General features: G+C 46.4%; 2 protein-coding genes across 3 annotated transcripts in view; one reads left to right on the top strand and one right to left on the bottom strand.

Moving 5' to 3' along the window:
* LOC135385740 (uncharacterized) overlaps nucleotides 1-6,810 on the bottom strand; it is a 60,322-nt gene extending 53,512 nt beyond the window's left edge. Inside the window, exon 1 of the mRNA XM_064615226.1 lies at nucleotides 6,357-6,810. The gene's annotated coding sequence lies outside the window, so the exon portion shown is untranslated. The remainder of the gene's footprint in view (nucleotides 1-6,356) is intronic.
* A 423-nt stretch (nucleotides 6,811-7,233) lies between these two features.
* Nucleotides 7,234-21,465, top strand: part of LOC135385739 (coronin-2B-like) — a 126,797-nt gene continuing 112,565 nt past the window's right edge. For both annotated transcript variants that reach the window (XM_064615224.1, XM_064615225.1), the window contains exon 1: nucleotides 7,234-7,459. In XM_064615224.1, the coding sequence (XP_064471294.1) occupies nucleotides 7,421-7,459 (39 nt within the window). In that variant the 5' untranslated portion in view covers nucleotides 7,234-7,420. The remainder of the gene's footprint in view (nucleotides 7,460-21,465) is intronic.

Genomic DNA, 21,465 nt, shown 5'->3' with positions numbered 1-21,465 from the left:
AGTACGAGTAGCTTCCCAGATAAATCCCCTTTTTGTTTGTGACTGGCAAATGTGAACGAAACATGGACTATCTCGTGAGTTCGTTCTTCGTGATAAGACGGTCGTCGAAGCGGGGGGAAACAAAGGTAAAATAATAGGCGGGGACACTTCCTCCTATTGCCGCACCTTTCGCGCGCGCTTTTTTGCGACAATCAAGCAGGCGGGGCTAAAGCAGCCGTTTTATTAATTTTTTTCGACTATTTCTGTTGCTATTCTGTGCATAGCCTTTGTTGGGTCTGCGGTTATCGGTGGAGGACTTCATATTTCTGTAAAAAAGAAAAAGAAAGAAAGAAAGAAAGTGAGGTTGGCTTTGCAGTTTCAAAGTTCGATTGAAATAAATAAATTTCCCTCAACTAAATATTGTCCAAAGCCTTCCTAAGTGGCGGCAAAAGTTTCCAGAAGGTAATTGACGAATGTCCTACAATCCTCCGGCGAGTACGTCGCCAGTTAAAATTTTTGATCACTTTAGGTGAAACACCCTGTATAGCACTTTGTACAACCTTCAGGGTACCCACGACCACTGGTGCCAAAGATCCCTGCAGATTTATGCTCCCTATGCACTGCAATGCCACATGGGATTCGGTATTCACCCAGGAACGAGTTTGGCATTCCGAAACCTGCTTCAGAAATAGCAATATGGCATAAGGCTCCGCAGAGGGATGTGACTGACGTGCGATGTGAGTGCCGATATTCTCGTGAAGAGGAGTCAGCTGGTATAACCTACCGTGGTATAACGAAGCCTGCAGGCGAGCCTTCCCTGGTGCAGGATAAATTCATGAATACCATTGCACTGCTCTGTATCCTGTGCCCATCAGAATAACCAGAGTGACATGTCTGAGAACTGCACTCTTAAAGATGAACTTCACCTTGTAGTACGTTCCTACACCCTTAAAAATGAACTTCACCTTATAGTACGTTCCTACACCCTTAAAAATGAACTTCTCCGCATAGCACGCTCCTAGCCAACCACAATCTCGAATGATATCGTTGTCTGCCCTGATTTGTTGAAAACGGAAGGTGTACGCCTTTTTTGTGACACTTATGTTGTTCATAATTGTCACAAAAAAGGCGGACGCCTCCCGTTTTCAACAAATCAGTGAAGATAACGATATCATTCGAGATGACGGTTGGCTAGGAGCGTGCTATGAGGTGCAGTTCGTTTTCAAGAGGACAACGGCAAGCCCTCTCGCCATCACCACCACCGTTTTTAAGAGTGTGAGATTTAATTCTTTCATCCTACACGCTTACAACAAAGCTTCACCACATAGCACGCTGAAGGCCAACCATTGCACAGAGTGATACCTCTATGACTCTTGATTTGTGGAAAGCGCGGGGCGTACGCCTTTTTGTGACAATCAACATTTCTGCATAAGTGTCACAAAAAGGCGTACTCCTCCTGTTTTCAACAAGTCAGGGGAGGGTACGATGTAATTCGGGATGATGGTTGGCTATAAGAGCGTGCTATGTGGTGAAGTTCATTTTTAAGAGTGTGCATTCCCCCTCGTTGCGTGCGCTGCGAATGGATGGACACGGTGACTTCTTTTTGTCTTCGTAGCGCAGCTTGCTCCACTGAGCTAGTGTACGTCGATGGTACGCCGAAAATTTCTCGCTTGAAACGATTTGAGAGCCTACTGCGGGACACACACACACACACCAAAAAAAGGAAAAAGGTATCCAGCAAGAAATAAACTAACGGCCATTCCGAGGCCGCTAATTAAGCACCGCTATGTAGCCCCGCCCGACACTCGGTGGGGCCCTCGCAGGTGGTGTCCGACACCCCGCGTATCGTGTTAGCCGTTCCCCACCCCCCAACATTCTTAACCTAGGGTGTCCCAGCAAGTGGCCGCGCCACTGAAATTATTCCGCGATTGTCCCAACACGCTGCGTACAACCTCTGATTACAGCTGTTCTGCTTCTGTGCAAGGACGAAGGCATAATATTGCGCTTAGTATATATACATGGACGCTCAGCGAGACATGTATAAAGAGATTATACGGGGTGTCGCAGCGACCAAGTCACAAAATTGCGCCACCTAGAGGTATGCGGTCAACGGTATTTGTTCTTGTACTACGTTTTTCGCGACTGATATGAATACACAGCGTTCAGTTGGAACCTTATTATCTCGGTTGGTTTTTAAGAATTGTACAAACTCCGAAATCATAGCCAAAGAAAGCTTTTTTACTCCACCAATGAGAAGCGCGTGCCAAATTTATTCAATTTCGTGATAAGGCAATTATGAGCATTCACGAGCTATCCCCCGAAAAAAATACCTGAAGGGCCACACTTTCCGGCGCGCCTGTAGTCTGTCGCACGTGCGCGCCTTCGCTCTAGTGCGTCGAGAGGAGGTTGCTAAACCTAGCCCACATAGGGCTGTTGCAGTGAAGTTTGCACGGCGCCATTTCGGGCACAAACGGCCACGGGTCCCAACAGTATGTAGTTTCATCGGCGGGTTTTGCATGGTGGGTCAAACGGTATGGTGCCAAGGAAAGCTACAAAACCTGTAGGAAATCAACAGAAAAAGCGGTGCTTCTTGAAAACCGCGAACAACCCGAGACCGTGTATTTGAAAGTGCCGCGTCGTCTGCTAAACTAGGGAGTGTTGCATGACTTGGGGCGCTGACGTTGCTGCTCAGTCGCGCCACCTGGCCCAGAGCAACAGGCCCATACGCATAGTAGAAAAAGTGAGCGTTTCTTGAGGAAACGGAAGAAACGCATAACCCCCAGTGGAATTGAATGATCACACATCAGCGAGTGGATCGGGGGTCTTCTTTATCAGTCACCTAGGGGGAAAAAAAAGTTCATCCACGACACATGGGAAAGTTGCCTTTTGTCCGGCTTACTGTTACACTGCAGGAAAGCGCTAGCCATGGCCAGTATAGGTGTATTCAAATTTCAAACCGAGAAAAAAAAAAATAGCATGATTCTAGTCCGGGGTGCTGCGAATATGGACTACTGTACCGCAGGGCCGTCTAAAAGTACATGTCGATGTTTCTATGTGGTAGTGCCCACAGGTCGGACCATAAAGAGAACTTTCATGCTGCTGCCTTCGACTGGACGATTCCGGCTCACAAGGCAGATGCGTCGTTGTCCACACTGTTGTCCCTTGAGGACAGATGTGTGTAAATAAACCGTCTACTGGGCTTGTCGCAAGGGAGAGTGAGTATCTGGAAGGTTTTGAAGGTTGTGTACGCGTGTGTCAATAAACAAATCGTTGCTAGTGCGTGCGGTGTGTACGTGTGTTGTCTTTCTGTGTGTTTTAGCGCTTTTAATCGAGAAAATATTCGCTGATATTGGCCACTTTAATTTGGCCCATTGATCTAACTATCTGCGGCGACAAACAAGTACGCAGTTTGTGATAGCCGTGACAGTATAGACCTTGGCGCGTTACTCTCAAACCACCAGTCTCAGTGCGCTCCTTAGCCTCGTTCCCAGCGACGACACAACGGGGGTGGACTACCAAAAGCGCTCTTCCCATTGGGATGAATACTGGTGGCCGCCGTCTTCAATGAGCATGACTGACGATAACGTAACATTCCATATAACTAGTCATCCGGTAAACATCTGACTAGCGTATCAACGTTAGAAACATCAAGGAAAAAGAAGTTTGTTTGCTTCCGCGTGCGATATGCACAGTTGTTCACGTGAGGAGTGCTGGCTGGTGCGATGTCTTTTCTACACCAGTTCCCGAGCGGAAGATAATGAATGGGCATGAAATGAACACACAACGAACACGAAAATGAACGAAAACACACACGGGAAAATGAAGGAACTTTGCAAATGGCAGTCCACATGTGCATAGTCCCTGCTACTACCACGGGGTGGCAGCACTAATGGCGGTGCCCATTCTTTGAATCGCGTTTTTGTGTATACTGAGAGGCGTGCTTTGTTATTCTATTTGTTATTTTACGACTCGACGGCCCCTTCCACCAGAAAGAGAGAGAGAGAGAGATAAGGACTTGTGTTGTGACTGTAGTCACCCCTGATTTGTGGAAAGCGCTGGGTGTACGCCTTTTTGTGACAATTAACGTAACTTCATAAGTGACACAAAAAGGCGTACGCCTCCCGTTTTCAACAGAGAACGACATCGTTCGGGATGACCGTTGACTATAGAAGCCTGACATTCGGTGAAGTTCTGTGAATGTACACTCGCCCGGGCGTGAATGCGGCACCCGAGGACAACCACGGAGGAACCATAGGGCTATAATTACATTGTAAATCTCCGCGTCGAACCGTGAAGTGTAAACAGAACCGATGCTGACAACGCGTTCAATTTTCGCTGATTGGAATTTTCAATTCTCCCAAACCCATTAGCATGACCATCTATCAAACCTGCTACTCTTTTGTCAAGTCAGGTTACACTTGGAACAAAAAAAAATATTAAATGTGCTCAGGTTTTCTGGAGCAATTTGCATGAGACGAGAAATATATCCCTCGCACACAGAGCCATTACACATTCCTGTTGCGAGAAGTGACAGCCCCATCAGAGCCGCGAGATAAATAAGACAGAGCCCACGGAGCAATTCAGGTTGGGTGACCCGCAATCAGTTAGGACGAAAAACTGGCCCTGCTTGGCACAATCGGCCCCTCATTATGGAGAACAATGATATACTGGCGGCGCTGACAAACCTTTTCATTCAAGACAACAGACATTGCCCTCCCCCATTTCTTTTTCTAGAAAACCTTCCAACACCGACATTTTTCAATGATAAAATATGACGTGCCTTCTGTTTCAAGAAACTACGAACGAAAGAAGATAGAAGAATGGTTAAAAGCATTAAATCGTTCGTTTCCCGCGCTGCCGGTCGATTGGAGTTTCACGTCACCAATGTCTCATTCAAAATCAATGGAAGGAGGCATCATGTGAGAAAATACGGATGCACGTAAAGAAGAAGAGTCCATGCTGCATTCCGGAGTATAGCGTCCCACGACGAGAACACATTAAAAGGAGATTACCTCCACGCGCACGTGCGGAAGACGCCAACAATGGAGCGTACTGTCCAAGCGTCATGTCATTATCGAAGACGGCGGAGTAAAAACAGAGCGCGGCCAATCCCCCCCAGCAGAAGGACACATGCTTCGAGAGGCACGATGCCAGATTGCCAGTGCTGACCACGGTGAAGAAATCCACTGGTCCGTCCAACATGAGCGACTGCGCAGCTAATGTGCGGAGTACCGCACGTAAAAAATATATATCACGGCAATGAATGGTGTAGTACTGCCAAAATGGAAAACTTATTTTCCCAGGGGAAGTCAATAAAAATCAGTACCGGCCAAGGTAGCTCTCATCACCACCGGTTCCTTCCTATTCCATATACCACAATTCCCAGCGTACGCATCTAAGCAAGTTGGCACAAAGGTTTATTATCAAAAAGAGCTTTCACCAGCTCCTGTACGAAGGAGATTCCCTGGATCGCGGTATGGGCCGACCGACCTCTGTAGCTCACTCGTTAGCGTTACATGGACTACCGTGTGCTTGTGTTTTCTGCTCGTTCTCCGCTTCTTCAAACTCAAGGAAATGCCATCATCTACGTTACACCAGCTTACTTGCCTCCCCCTGCTTTGTTCATCGTCAAAAAACCCTCGGGCGGTCAGAATTATATTCGTGGAGCAGCCACTGTGGTAGCCAGTAACAACGATATATTCTTGGCATCAGAAATCCCATTCAAAGACATGTCAAACAAAAACCACTACGCCAATACCAAATCACAAATTCACTGCACACGTATCGCTAAAAATAGCGAGCTGCTATCCCTCATCCACAGCATATAAGCAGGAACAGCATAAGAAAACCTGCTGGTAAATCAGAACCCTGGGAATGGTTGCTGTTTCTATAATTCACGCGAATGTTTTTGTTTTGGTTCGTTCGTTCGTTTTTAATGTGAGCTTCGATTACATTGCGATCGAGTGCGATTCAGGTGGTGACTTCTGGTGGCAAAGGCGAGCTACAACTTTTGTGGGACACACTACATACATTCCACCACCTCACGTACACGGAAACCGTCTTATGTACACCTGCAGTGCGGCACGACAACAGACAGTTCTCCCGGAAAAGTAATCGACTGTGTTTTTCAACCAATCATCACAACGGCATACCGATGCCGCGGACGAAACCGCAGTTGAAGTGACTGTGGCACATCGGTAAGAGATGGAGAGTTCTTGGTACAGAGATGAGTTAAAAGGCGCAAGGTATACAACACACCACTCACACAACACATTTTGCACGCCTTCAGACGAAAGGAGATTTACTCCGTGCAAAAACTGTGTGAGGAAAATACCAAGCTACATCTCGCGTAGCCGAGATGTAAATGACATACATACCTGTTTTCATGGAATGCTGCTGTCAGATTAATGTTTGGTGTACTTGCCCACTTGGTCTACTTTGCCAGTGTCACCTGTTCACACGCACTTACAAAACCTACACTCTCACTTTCTCAGTCTTCAGTATCCCATGCAAGGATAGGTAAAATACCACAGAACAGTTGCTTTCCTCGATCAGTGCTGCGAGGTAAACCTGACCGCCACGCAGGTTATTTCCGTCTCTCCACACTCCACTTTGAACAGATACCACAGACGTTTGTAGATCCACTTACAATGCACAGGTCAGGAGTTTGTACAACGCAATCCAAGGAACACAGCAGCGTCAGTTGATGAAATATCGTGCCACAAACGAAGCCATAATGTACTATAAACAAATTCGTTTGAAATTCCTACACTCTGTCATAGTATCTTACTTGTCCGGTAGGGGCAAAGGAATGCATTCTTCCGAAGCACATTCCAGAAGAATTTTACAAGCGAAATATGTCTGTGGCGCCATCTCTTGAAATGGCTGTGAATCTGCATGGCCACCGCCAGTGCTTCATCCGTCGAACACGGTGTTAAGCAGTGGTCAGAGAAAAAAGAAAAAATGCAAAACAGTATGTTTTGTTTCTCAAATTGTTACATACTTGTTGGCATGCTTTGCAAAGCAATACGTCGATCTGAAAGTTAGTTTCGGTTTCCATGATTTTTGCAATGTTGCTGTCATTTGTTTCCATGTTTCCATGATCTGCAGGTACTAAATTTTGCAACTGTTAGTCTAAAATCTGCAATTAGACGTTGGAACGTTCAACAGAAATCAGACGCTTTGACCGAGAAATTTTTGACCAAGCTCGCGTTCATTTAGTTTGCACAACGCCCACCAGGCGTATACGTCTTCTGAGCAGACGAGCAGACACACCCGAGAGCAGAAGTATCTTTAGGGCTGTTGTGTAGGCCTGTTATGTTGTGCACTCGTTGAATACGTTCGGTACAGTAAAACCAGTGCCCACCGTGTTTGCAGGCAAACAGTTAACGAACTAAATACTGGAAAGAGCATCTACGAGATTCCAGGATTTTTTGCCATTATGATCGACATCGCATCTCTTGGAAAACCGATTGAGAAGGTATGACTGTCTTTCTACTTTCATCTAGATTTCCTAAGAAAATAACTTAGCTGCATTACGCTTTCTCGTGACTCAGAATAATATCTGTAGATATACGTATTGCATATCTCCTATCAGCTCAAGCAAGGGCAGTAAAAGCTTGCAACGGATACATACATGTCGAATGCAATGAGATATGACGGTCGGCAATTGCCTACCGTCCTCGAGTTAAACGTCCACAAATCGTTACTTAATATCACTCAGCAAGTAATTTTTTTAATCCATTATTCGTATTGAAAGAGGACACCTCAACGCATACGAGACAGGGCACATGCCATTGAGCCTACAACTATGTCTCGGGTGCACGCATTGTTGTGTGTGTGTTTTGCAACGAGAATGTCTAGAGCGTGTGAAGCCGCTCATGTTCATGGCAACATCGCGAGACGCACAATTACATGTGAGGACATGATGTCTCCACGGGGGTCACTGAAACGAGAGGAAGCTAATCTGCGCAGTCAAGTGTCAGCGATCTCGTTGCCAGGATGAATTTGAGCGTGTGACGCGAGCATCGCTTTCTGACGCCACGGCTATTGCAGTGGAGCAGCGGCCGATGAACTGTCTGTGGATGGCGCGCGCGACCGCTTTCACTTCTGCTTACGCTGTGCAAGAAGGAGGAGAAAAAAAAAAAAAAAACGATATCGAGTGTGCAAATCTGTAATTCAAGGATGGAGTGAGGTTGCTTGCAAAGTGTGCTCTTTCTTTCATTGCATGATTCTAAGTGTAGCTTCAAATAGCTCACTTGCACACATGTCATTGCACACGCTTTACAACAGCTTTCACCTTCGTGCAGATCCTCACAGCTGACCGGCCTTGTTCCCTTTGTTAGATGTTCGAGCAAAAAGCAAACCGCGTGCTCTGACATTCGGTACCTGACGTGTCGCTACAGGTGATTTACCCGACGAGGTAATCTGCTACTATATTCACGTAATTTTCATTCGTTCGAAGTCCTTCGAAGGCGAAGGCGTATTGGCAGTTGCATGAAGGTTCAATCCACTCGTGAAGTCCATACGCTCATTTAGGGAGGCTATCATCGCGGAATCTACCTGAAATATAGCGTAAACGATGCAAAACAATGGGCAGCTCCTGTATTCAGCAGTAATTGGAGCAGAACCCCGAATTCCGTCCGCGATATTACATGGTGGCTGCGAATGGGGCCGTTTGAGAGCGCTTCGTAGAATAGCGGGCCAAGAATTCAAGGGCTGAACCGTGAAATTTCCTTTGACGACACAGGCGAGAAAACTCTCATCAGCTCATCGGAAGTTGACACCGACGTTATGGAATATAGAATGCGTTTTTGTCGTTTTGTTTCTCGCCAGAGATAATTCTCCTGAGCACCCATTAATCACCAAATGTCGCAACAGGAGGAACACAGTCAGCATTGCAAGAGCACAGAAGAAACTTTGGGCACCCCATCAGACTTGGGAAAACGATTGGCGTTAAAATTTTGTCGTCGAAACTTTCTCGCGCCGTAGACAAGGTACCCGTGATTCTTTGGGTCCGACGTAACAGCACCTGTTCTGCACCACGGGGAAACGCATCGGATCTATGGTACTTCTCCCCGCTCCAAGAGGGGTGGATGGTGGAGAGGGTGCCTCAGTATTGCAGGACGAAGGATGCAAGCACTTCAAAATGAAAAAAGAAAAAAAGAGGAAGGAAAGACCGGGGGTATTGTGGGATAAAAGAAAACACCTCTGCTTTCTTTTTTCTTTCTTTTTTTAATGCCAGATACATAGCACGTCAACTGTGAACATACAAGTAGGATGCCAGCAGGTGGTATATACGAATAAGGTAACATTGCCTCGAGTTTGATTGAAGACACAAGACAAAATATCTGTGTCCTGAGTACTTTGTGTTCTGTCTTGCCTCTTCTGTCCTGCCTCTCTTGTCTTGCGTCTTCCCTCGAGCTCAAGGGATATGTTACCTGACTGCCAACCACGTTTTCCAAATATATTTATAATTTTCGTGTTTCGGAAATCAAATATATAAGTAGTCGATAGAGTATATAGTGATACGTCCGGTTGTAGTTCCAGCCGTACGACCTTGTCTATTGTCATAAGTAGACAGTTTGGTATGGTGTGGTAAAGGGGGCGAAATGGAAAGGGTTCTTTGCATTTGATTATGCATGTATAGTACAGCTTTTTTTGATTTGATGACAAAACTAGTGATGTAAATGTGTGAGAAACCAATCAAAATAAGGGAGGAATAAATAACGACTGTCATGCTTTCTAACTATCAGCATGGTCAGTACTGTGCATGGTGATTCATGTGGATGACTCGAGTAAGGTAATCACGTTTTTACAGAACTTCAGTGTGACCTACCCGTGTTACCGTTATAATAAATAGAATGTTGATGTACACATTAAATCGCCAGCATGCACTACTTGATTCATTTATTAACTCGCAGTTGTAAAAAATACTAATTGACATTATTCCGTCTTACTGGCGCCCGCCAAAATTCAAACAACAGTGATTCCCACCGGGTATAGTTGTATTCTGCCATCATCGATATACCACCCGTTACAGTTCGATGACTCTTTATTAGTGGATAGTAGTTCTGTTTTTATGTTGCAGTAGCACAAATATTGCAACGTATAAAAACTGGATATAAGTGATTTCTATGAGGATAAAAAAATAAAATAAACAACGGACTTAGCGAAGGTGGGGCCCTAGGGCATATCCCCACCCTCCCCCTTAAATCGGGGCATTGCATAACATTTACTCTAAAGCGAGGTCCTTCTGCTTGAAAAGGATTCTATTATGACTTCCGTAAGGGCACTGACGTCGTTAATCGGCTTCTGAGTGGCGCTCTTTCCGTCGACTCCGTTCGATGTGACCTGCCTTTTTCGAGAAAGATGCCCGAAGCTGCCGAGGAACCGGTGTATTCTAAACTGTGTCTCCCGTGCTGTCAGAATGAGACACGATCGGGATGGCGGCTGGTCGCGGGAGGTCGCCGCTTAATACCAATATAAAAAGGGATCAACGAACGACATGTAACGCCTTGGAAAGGCTCCAACGCGACGCCTTAGCGCTATATGCAGATTTGCTCACGTTTTCTTTCCGTTTGAAGTTTGAGAAAACGAGCGGGTCGTCCGCTCTGGAGGCACGAAAAGGACATATATATACACAGGAAGAGTTCATGATGGCTTCCTGCTACACAAACCTGTCGGTGCTTTCAGCAAAGTTACGGGCTTTTGAATGCTTGCACAGTTTCTACTTGGGACACAAAATTATCTGAATGTCTGTGTCGATATCCCAGCCACGCTCTTTATAGTACACTGTAAATTTTGCCGACTACTTTTCTGCGATACTTTAATGTCTCAGGGCATTGCGTCAGATGTGTTTCAATGCAGGACCCGCATTTCATGTAGGAGCGCCGTAGGTTAGATACTGTGAGGCAGAATCGTCATCATCACTGCGTTTGAGTTTGAATGTAAAATTCGTCGATCCGACAAATTCTGCACTGCCGTAATGAACCCCAAAACGGACCCTACAAAAAGGAAAAATAAAAATAAAAAACATCACCCCTCCCTCTCCCCGAACTGCGTATGCACATGCATCGCTAGAAGTGAAAGTAATCGCGACAAACAAAAACTGGAACAAGGAACTCGACGACACATGCCTATAGCACGCGCTCCTAAAATACAGTTTCGATATCCCTACTCACTATAAAGTTTACATGTGCTGAGAACACTGCATCGCTCTTCTTGGGTTCCCACACACCCAGCACCATGACTATATCGAAGGTTGTATTGTCCAAGCGGTAGAGCAGACTTCAATGTAGCTCTTTGAGGAGGATATCTTGCGCAGTGCACGAGGATGTGCTCCGTGCTTTACACAGTTGCACGAACTGGACAGTTTGCTCAACTGGCCCCGCTGGACTTCATGGAGAAACTGTCGACCATATGCGGGCGTTCATGCGAAAGTTTGAATATGTCGCGGTATATGCTGGACGGAACACAGAATCTCAGCTCCGTGGGTCTATATGGTGAAGCAAGGGTGAACATTTGTCGGCTTGTAACCGTTGCCTTCTGCATATGTCTTCTGCCACTGCGTTTACTACGTTTGTACCCCAACATGAGCCATGTACACTGTTGTGCATTCAAATTTTAAGCGTTCTGTAATATAGCCGCACCAAACCACAATCTCCGGGTTATTTTTCTTTTTCAATCCAATCCACACGCTGGCGGATTGACGCCGAAGTGTGTGGAAGAGACTTGAAGATTGGGTGCAAGGACTGCGCAGATAGGAGATAAACAACTGGGTTACGAGCGGCAACTCCAGCCGGCGCACATTGTGGTGGCGCCATCGACCACGTCGCAATCGCACGTATAGTGCAGCAAACGCCCGAGGGAATCCACGAACGGCACCTGAATACCGATGTTTTATGAAAGTTAAAAGATGAAAATCGAAAACTAAAATGATGACGACGATAGAGAGACGAAAGTGTAAGACAGAAGAAAAGTCGCTGGCTTCTGACACTTTAGGCGGTCCTGACCACGCATAGGCATACTATACACGTCCTCTTTTCATACTCCATACATGAAAAAAAAAGTTTTGATAAGAAGTAAAACATCGAGCGTTGACAGAAAACTTGTCATTTTCAGCTACCGCAGGCTTAGTTACTGAATTCATCCTCTCATATTAACCTCGTGAACTGGGGTAGGGTCCTGTGGCTACCACGGGTAAACATCCCGTGTCATCATCACTTCTCCTTCATTTATTGTTGTTGTTGTTGTTGTTGTTCTGAAGTAACGCAAAGAAAAAAAATCTCCCTTCGCGATGTCCACGGCAGCGGAGTTTTTTTTTTTTTTTTTTCATTATAAAATGAGAAAACGAACTGGCACAATATTCCACCACCACCAACAACAACAACTTTATTTCTGGATGATGAATGGGGAGTTTCATCGCTAGGGACGATGCTCTACCCCATTGCTGGTGGTGATGCGGGGAATGAGATATTCCACCAAGAATTCAACGCATTACAGTGGATTCGTGGTCTTAAAGTATCTGATTTAGGGGGTTATAGTAGGTCACCGCATTGAGCAGGAGATCCTACGATCTGGAGCGACTTGAGTTGCTTACGGAAAGGCTGCTTCCACCTTGTTCTGTGCAGGATTGCAAAACTTGAACTCAGATAACGACGTGGATGGTACTTTTAACCTGCCAACTGCAACATACATCCCCGGGCATCTCGTTGAATGCGACGATTTTCGCAGTTTGTATTCGAGATTAGTCCAAGTGGAAAAGTGCTTCTCCCTGCATGGATGATGGGTGTACGAATGAAAATGATGTCAAGGCGTCAATTTCACACGGCAACTGGAAATGCAAACCGGAGGCATATCCACATGAAATTAGCATACAAGCCCATAGCGTCACTTTAGTTTCAAATAGAAAATGTACGACGGAGCAAGAAAGGACTTCCCATATCACGCATAACAGAAAATTACGAAGCAGTTAATGAATCAACCGGGAACGCTCGTTTCAGTTACTTGCAGCGTATGTCCTCCGACAGGCGTAGCCTGTGTGAAACAAAGTGCATATACATAAAACCGAGCGTTATTGTAACTGTCTTACTGTTATTGTTTTTGTTTTTTTTTACGATGCTCGATGCAGATGATGCATAGATAGATGTTTGTATATGCGGGATGTTCGCGGTGATTATGTACTCCATTTTACAAAAATAGGGAAACGCATTTTTTTGTTTCCATAAATGGCGTTATATCGTAGGTCAAGCGGGCCACTTTGTGGCCGCACTAGCAACCTCCTCGGGCGTTGCCGTCAGTAATTTTCTCTAATGAACGTTCTAATTATGAAAGGTAGGAGTTCGACGCAACGACAACATCTGCTCCTTTTGGGGCGCCCTTGCCATCTTCTTAAAAAAGAAGAAAATAAAAAGATGGATGTTGATGTTGGCGGAAAATAAAAGAAGAGGGGGAAAAAGATCGATATTATACAATGCGGGGCAATAACGACAGATAATGAAGGCATATGGAAATAACGGCAGATTCTGTGATAATTTTTGTCGCCACGGTAGAAGCGCTATTTTCTAAAACTCATAGTTACTGCGGACATCCAACGTTCTTATTAAAGTCAGTGTTACAGTATACAGCATTAAATTACAGTACGAAATCTAATCTGATCGAAACAAGCGATATAGGAGAGAAATAAAACGGAAAAAGAGCAGTATATCCCTTTGCCTGTATAATTAACTTAACTATATATATTAACTATATAACTATTATAATTATCTTCTTCTTCTGTCCAAGACTCCGACGCGAGTGTGTGGGTAGCGAACTGACAACTTCGACGTACCTCGAAGAGTGAGAGAAAATGCACAGTATTAGCTGTGTTAGCACCAAGCTTCGCGCAAATGTATTTTGCCTCTTACGGTGTCTTCGACTGGTCGCTTCGATACTCCGCGAGCCGCAGCGATCCAGACCGCATCTCAACTCCAGCTCCGAGCCGGAGGAATCGTGCACAAGCCGAACGCGGCAGGTTCGAACAGAGCAGAGGATAGGGAATGTTAAGTCATGTGACTTCCGGCGTTGCCCTTAAAGTCAAAACGACGGCGCAAAACGCAGGACATGGCATGCATGGCGGAACAGAAACACTAGTCAGCGGAAGCTGGCGCAGTCACGTGACCGGAACCCAACTAGATTTGGCAACAGCTCCGACGGCGTTGGTGAGAGCACTCTAGAGCGCTCCGAATCGGAGGAAAGGAGGAAAGCGCTCCGAATGAACCACTCGAATGCCGTGAGAGTGCTCTGTTTCGACCAGTCGAACATGAAACGTCGCTCCAGAGCGCTCTAGAGCAGTGTTTCCCAAACTTTTGGCGGTGACGGACCCCCGGAAGCGATGAGAACCAATTCACGCCCCCCCCCCCCCCCCCACACACACACACCGTCACAGCGAGTGCATAACCAGCAACCTCGTCAGCTGCTGCGTGCTTTCGATACAGCTTCAGAAACGATTCCGGACTGGTTTCTTCTTCTTGTTTGTATGTGTATGACGCGGACAAACGTGCGTTGCAGGACTTTTCTATCAGAAATTAGAAGCTAGCCGTTGAAGCATACTTGTAGCAATTTTGGAAGGTCTGGGTGTTTGGAAATCGGGCAGCATGTACGAGCGCGTGTTTGTGGGGACGAAAATCCTCACTGAAATGTGAGAGACGGTCGCGGACACGCACTGACACTCTCGCGGACCCCCAGGGGTCCGCGGACCACACTTTGGGAAACACTGCTCTAGAGCGATCGGAAGCAACCAGTCGAAGACACGATTAGAGTGTCCCGACATGTACACACTCTAAAAACAGGTGGTGCTGGTGGTGGTGGTGCTGGTGAAAGGGCTCGCCGTCTCTAAAAACAGAATGTCACCGCATCGCACGCTGTGCGCCAATCAATGCCACGAATGATGAGGTTATCGCTTCTCATTCGAAGAGAGAGGGAGATTATCATATCATTCGAGGCAATGGTTGGAGCACAGTGTGCTATGCGGTGAAGTTCTGTTTTTAGTGTGCAGGGTATCCAGAGATACACCTTTTACAGTTGCGTCTGCACTTCCTTTAATACCCACTCCACTTTAATAATTTTCGCGATGTCCGCGAATTTTAATCGTGTGTTTGGCATAAGTTTAAAGAAAGCTTCCTCGCACTGGGGTTACTGATGCATTTTTAAAGCATTCTCCAAATTTACGTGATTGTTCAATTGATTTGTCCTTTCGATAAGCATTTCCATATTTGTACCACGTTCCTCAAGAAGAATAAAGTTACATATCAAAATTATACGTGAAAATGAATGTGGCTCAATACCTCGATTACTTTTTAAGGTAACCGTAACTGCAATTAACTTATGATTATGTAATTGTAACCGCAGTTTAATTACTTCTACGGGCATGTAGTTGTAATTGTAATTCAGTTAATTCTGGAAAGTAATTTTTACAGCTATGCTGTTTAGGTCAGCAGTTACCGCGGAAATGATTTGTCTAGCATGGGCTCGCGAAAATGTGCCTTGCAATGATGGCAGGTCATTTTTCAGGCTGTGTCACATTCGTTCGCACAGATCGGAAGCTGAATGTCGTATAGGTGTTGTATGAGATATGACGAGGGGCCACCGCAATGTTGAACAAATTACAAGAGAAAACGTGACTCTGTGCAAAGTTTGGCCACCAAAAGGAAGGAGTTGAAGGACGTATCATTACTGGATGGTTGTACATACCAAGTGGTACCGTGATACCGTACGAAGGGGGCTGCCGTCCCCACTGAGTCTGGTCTGGTGTCTGGCGCGGAGGTTCCGGAGTCGCGGGACGTTTCCTGGAAGCAGCCTCATCTCTACGCTCATTTAATACACTTCTCCGCACACTCTGCACATCCTTTACTGGTGACGCTGCTTCACATAAAGGCCTCTGTTCGAATATGGCTGCCCAGACACCCTGCGTGTGTAGGTTTCTATCATTGCATTGGCATCAAACTGAAAGTACAGCCGCACTGACTGAATGTTGAACGTTCTGCTGCAAAATGAAAATGCTTATACTGTTGTACACCCTGGGAGATTTGTAGATTTTTGGAACTGCCGACATGTGAAGATAAGCGCATTTCATTACAAAGAATGCACTTGAAAAATCCACTCCACTGACATATGTTAGATTATTATGCGTTAATGACGGTTTTTCACTGAAATAACGGAGATGTTACTGTCCGAGCGACACATTTATCGGCTGCAGTAGTTCGCACAGTTAAAGTTACGAACGTCGAAAAGTGTACTCATTGGACAGGAGTCCCTTCTTATTTAAGCCACACTCTGAAAACAGAACTTCACCACATAGCACGGTGAAGGCCAACCACTGCACCTTTATCACTCTCGATTTGTGGAAAGCGCGGGGCGTGCCTTTTTTTTTTTTTAACTGCATAACTGTTCCAAAAAAGGCGTAAGCCTTCCGTTTTTAACTAGTCAGGGGGCAGAACGATGTCATTTTGCATGGTGATTGGCTAAGAGCGTGCTATGTCGTGAAGTTCTGTTTCACCACCACCACCACCACCACCACCACCACCGCCACCGCCACCGCCACCGCCGCCGCCGCCGCCACCGCCACCGCCGCCGCCGCCGCCGCCGCCGTCTGATTCCCCAGCTCGCGTGGCTCAGTGGTTAGCGTGCTGGCCATGTCACGTCGAGACTGGGAGGTACCGGGGTTCGAATCCCGGTGCCGGCTGTGCTGTCTGGGGTTTTTCCTGGGTTTTCCCCAGACGCTTTCAGACATATGTTGGCACAGTCACACAAGTCACACAGTCATGCACACAAGTCGGCCCAAGACGCACATTCCCCAGGGCGTCAGTCGTGATGTTGCCCACCTCTGTGAGGCCAACAACGGCGATCCCTTTCATCATCACCACCACCATCTGTTTTTAGAGTGCAGTTGCTATCGCGGCTGGTGTAGCCCATACAGGCTGTACGTCCTGTTTTCTTACACGACAAAAGGTTATCATTCAGCCGTGCCTAATGACATGTGTTAAACTTTCATGTACATTATCGTAGAACACTGCGCTTTGAAGTTCCCGAACGCTTTAATCGAGATCCCTGTAAGGCGTCATACTTTTGGAAATACCTACCCGATTCTTTGCAATTCAGATCTGTCCACATTATCAGCCACGACCACGCTTTGTTTACAAGTCGAAGCAGTGACGACGCCCCGCTGACGAAATCGAGCCATGAGCACCCTCAAAGTCTCATAAGTCATAATAAGGCTCGAGAGCACGAGAATGCTATTGTGAAACCAGATAAACGGTGGCGTCGTATCTCAAGTATGCGCAGCGCGTACGGTAGACGTTTGTTGTCGTTTGGCTAGGATCTTGTCAGCTCTCCTCCGGTACCTCTTCCTCCTCCCCGACGTCTCTCTCGTGGAGTCAGTAGTAGTAGCGCTGTGCGGGACAGGACTTGAGTTTGCGACGTTGCAAAGTTCAGGTTTTGTCCCATTTACGATTAGAACAGTAAATGTAAAGGCAATGTAAAGACTAAATCAATCAGCGGCAGGTAATGAATAAGCACCAGCACTGGGATTCGACCCCACACCCTCGCTTCCTGTCAGAGGTGCTACCACTTACACCATGCTATAGCTACCCTATAAATGAACTTTATTCATGAATACTTCATGAATATTTCCATAATCGAAGTATGCAATTGGGCGTTGTGTTCGACCTTTCACGTTTCATTGTCTCAGGTACTACGTTTGAGTGGGCTGTGACCGTATGCCGCAGGCACTGAAGATTGCCAGCAAATGCGGACGTATAGGAAATAATGTCCGCGGAAAAAATGTCGAAATAAGGGTGAGCTGGCAAGCGGGCTGGTGAAGGTTCAACGACGGTAGCATACTGCTTTGTGCGCCCTCTCGAAAAAATTTCACCGGCCAGCTCTATTCCGGCTGCCGATGAAATGTACAGGTTCCTGATTGTTGTACGTACCACAGAGCGAAGGCCTGAAGGAACTCGCGGATACTACCGCCGTTTACCATTTTAAGGTATGAAAAGGCTGGAAAAAGAAAAAAAAAGTCAGGAGGAGTAGAAATTAAGATTGCAACCTCTAGGACGTATTCGCACGAAAAGTACAAGTGCAGCGCGCAATCCTGGTGCACAAGAGATCTTTCAATCCATGGAGGAAGGAAACACAAGGAGCGGCTCTTCCCTCCAGACTAGCGTAGCCACCCTCTAGCGGTCGCTCGGGCCAAAATCGCCATTGCTTCCTGTCCACCACGTGATCCCCTCTAAAGTTTCGGTTTTGCAAGGCTTTGTTTCTCGCGCTGCTGTCCGTATGATTTTGCTTCTTGGAAGTAATTTATTGTGAAAATGTGAGCACCGTCGTAGGAACGACGTATGGTAATGTGTTCCTGTCCCGGCTGTCGCTCTCGTTGAACTGAAATCAGCTCTGTCACGGGAACGCGTTTTGTTCGTAAGTACACGGTAACTTGCTTTAGTCGCCCGTGTGTCTTCGAGTCATCTTGAATTGTTCATTTGGGACCTCAAACTCTGCCGCAGATTCATTTCATATCTTCAATTGTACAAATCTGATTAATGGAACGGCATTCTTAACCACTTAGTCAAGAAAAGTACATACGTTGGAAGTAACCGTTGCCACACGTAAGGTTTCCGGTCCCGCGTACTCCTTTTGCGTTCTGCACACTGTGACTGGTCTTCTAATAGAACAGTAAACATTCGTAACACACAGAAATAAAGTGCAAGCACGCGTTCACCGTAATACTGCCATCTGAACTGCAACACAACTACAGCTCGCGTCGTCTGCTTTGCTGGAGGCTGGAGCCGTGCTGTCTGGAGGGTCACGTGAACGGTCACGTGGTAGACAGGAGCATCCCAGAATGCAATGCGAGGCCGGCTACGCTCGTCCCGATAGAAAACTGTCGGAGGGGCCGCTCCTTGTGTTTCCTTCCTCCATGTTTCAATCTCTCGTGTCATGGATTGATGGATGGATGGATGGATTGTAGTGGCACCCCTGGTTCCCTCGGTTGCCAGACTGCGACGTCACGTCAGATGCCCAATAGTAAGGCGCGCGCCTTCTTTTTCTTTCTATTTGCGGTTGTATTTGGCGCCGGCCGTCTCGCGTTGTGATGCAGGGCAGTCGACCGTAGCAGACGACTCTCGGCAGCCAGTAAAAGTGCTCGGCTGATCTGACGTCACACCAGGCAGAAGGAGCTGGGAGAGATAGCCGCGCGTCGTACGCCCTTGTAGACTAACCTTCCCAGAAAATGCGCGTGTCGCAAAATATTTTGCGTGACAGTTCCTGGAGGTAGTACGTTCATATCACGCAGTAAAAAAAAAAAAAGAAAGAAAGAAAACCTTGGAGGTGCCTTTCATGCTGTTTTAACTGCATTGTATTTTTGTAATAGTCAAGTATATTGCGGAAGACGGACATCATCGTCGACTCGTCATGCGGACTCCTTTTGCTCTAGAGACCCTCAGCAGAGCGGAAAAAAAAACGGTATCAATTCTAATGAAATAAAATAAGACACAAAAACCTAACAGAACAGCTTTTCTCATTTTTTCTGTGATTTCCATTCGTGCTGTTTTACATTAAATACAAAAAGCGCAATGTGCATCCTACACCGTTAAAATAGAACTTCACCGCATATAGCACGCTCCTAGCCAACCACCATACCGAATGATATCATTCTGTATCATGATTCGTTCAAAACAGGGGAGCAGCCTATCTGGGACAAGCATAATTTGTCCCAGATCCCAGATAGGCGCCTCCTCCCGTTTTCAGCAAATAAGGACATCGAATGATATCATTCGGAATGACGGTTGGCTAGGAGCATGCTATGTGGTGAAGCTCTGTTTTAACAGTGCAGGGGAACTCGTTTCATTGTCTTCCAGTGGTCAGCATATTGCTCACAGAGACACCGAGCCTTGCGCCTGGAGGTCCCGTCGAACATCCCGACTCCATTTTCTTTATATAGGTGGTGTTCAACTAACACGTACCGCGAAGTTAAGGTCCCACGAAACATTCCCTAGACGTGCCTCCATAATAATTCACGAATAATTAAGACAGCGAAATTAACCACTTTTCCGGTATAATAAGATGCCTCGCTCTACATCTACAGCTGAATGGTAGTGGGAATGCGCGTGGCAATATACGCGTGTCCTTCCTGTACGTATCTGTAGAGTAAGGACAGACTCTATCCATGGAACTTCTGACAAGAAACATCGACGAGGTGACGGAGGTTGTTTCGCGGAACATCGACGAGCCGAATGAAAGGCTGCTGCCACTAATTGTAATTGCTGTCGGGTGTTGGCGCGGAGGTTCCGGAGTCGCGGGACGTTTCCCGGAAGCTGTCTCATCTCTACGCTCATTTGATACGCTTAGCCGCACATCCTTTACTGGTGGCGCTGCTTCACATAAAGACCCCTGTTCCATTCTGAACGTTCCATTCAGTTAAATACCCTCATTTAGAATGACACACACACACACATAAGTGGGATGGTGATGTGGTGGGTCATTGTGGTGGAGAATGATAGCCATGACGCTGCACTGTTAAAACAGAACTTCACCATATAGCACGCTCCTAGCCAACCACCACACCGAACGATATATCATTCTGTGTCCAGATTTGTTCAAAACAGGAGGAGGCGCCCATCTTGGACATGCATAATGTGTCCAGGACCACAAAGGACCAACCACATCTATCAAAGTGTCACAAGCCCTTTAATGAAAATAACATTTCCGAGTATGGTGAGTTTCGACGAAAAGGGAACCGAGGTAAAACAAGTATATCGCGATTTTCCTAATACTGCACAGGAATAGTGAATTATCAGGAATACAGCGCAGAGTTATGCATCGCACGTGCTTACATTCCTTTTTTTTTTTTTTATTCGACGTATACGGACAGAAGGGTGTGGTTCGAACTTGTGTAAACCAGGATCGCACTCGGCCCTCATCCTTTCACGGTACCTGACCCTAAAGAAAGTTATATAAAAGATGTTTCCCGAGGCTATTTGCTTACGCACACTTGTCTGCGGGAGGCCAAGCTTGCAGCCGCCATGCGAGCCAAGATATCCGTCACGCGGTCTGCGCTGAATAGTGGAAACGTTCTGTGACCTATCCTGCTTCCTGGTTTGTCACTCCTTTCATTTGTATCGAGCGAGAAGGGAGGAGGTGAGGGACCGTCCAGATTCAAATGACTGTTCGGCGAACACGCGATGCATTGGAGAACGTTTCAACTGGAACGTCAGCCATCAAGTGTAGGTCACATCGTCGACGGACTTGCTTCTTTTGACGATGTTGCTGGGACGGATAAATTCTGGGTGAATACTTTGACGCGTACGTGGTCGTATTTAAATTTTAAGGAAGGAAGTACATCCGTATCCGCAACGCGAAGGACAGGAAGAACAGGACGTGGCATGAGATGCTGGCGGTTACTGTATATGTCTTGCACACGTGGAGCCGTGTCTGTAGCAGCCAGATTATGAG

This window comes from Ornithodoros turicata, chromosome 2 (assembly GCF_037126465.1).
Source record: "Ornithodoros turicata isolate Travis chromosome 2, ASM3712646v1, whole genome shotgun sequence".
NCBI lineage: Eukaryota > Metazoa > Arthropoda > Arachnida > Ixodida > Argasidae > Ornithodoros > Ornithodoros turicata.
Note: the sequence above shows the minus strand (reverse complement) of the source record. Positions and strands in the feature narration are given on the sequence as shown.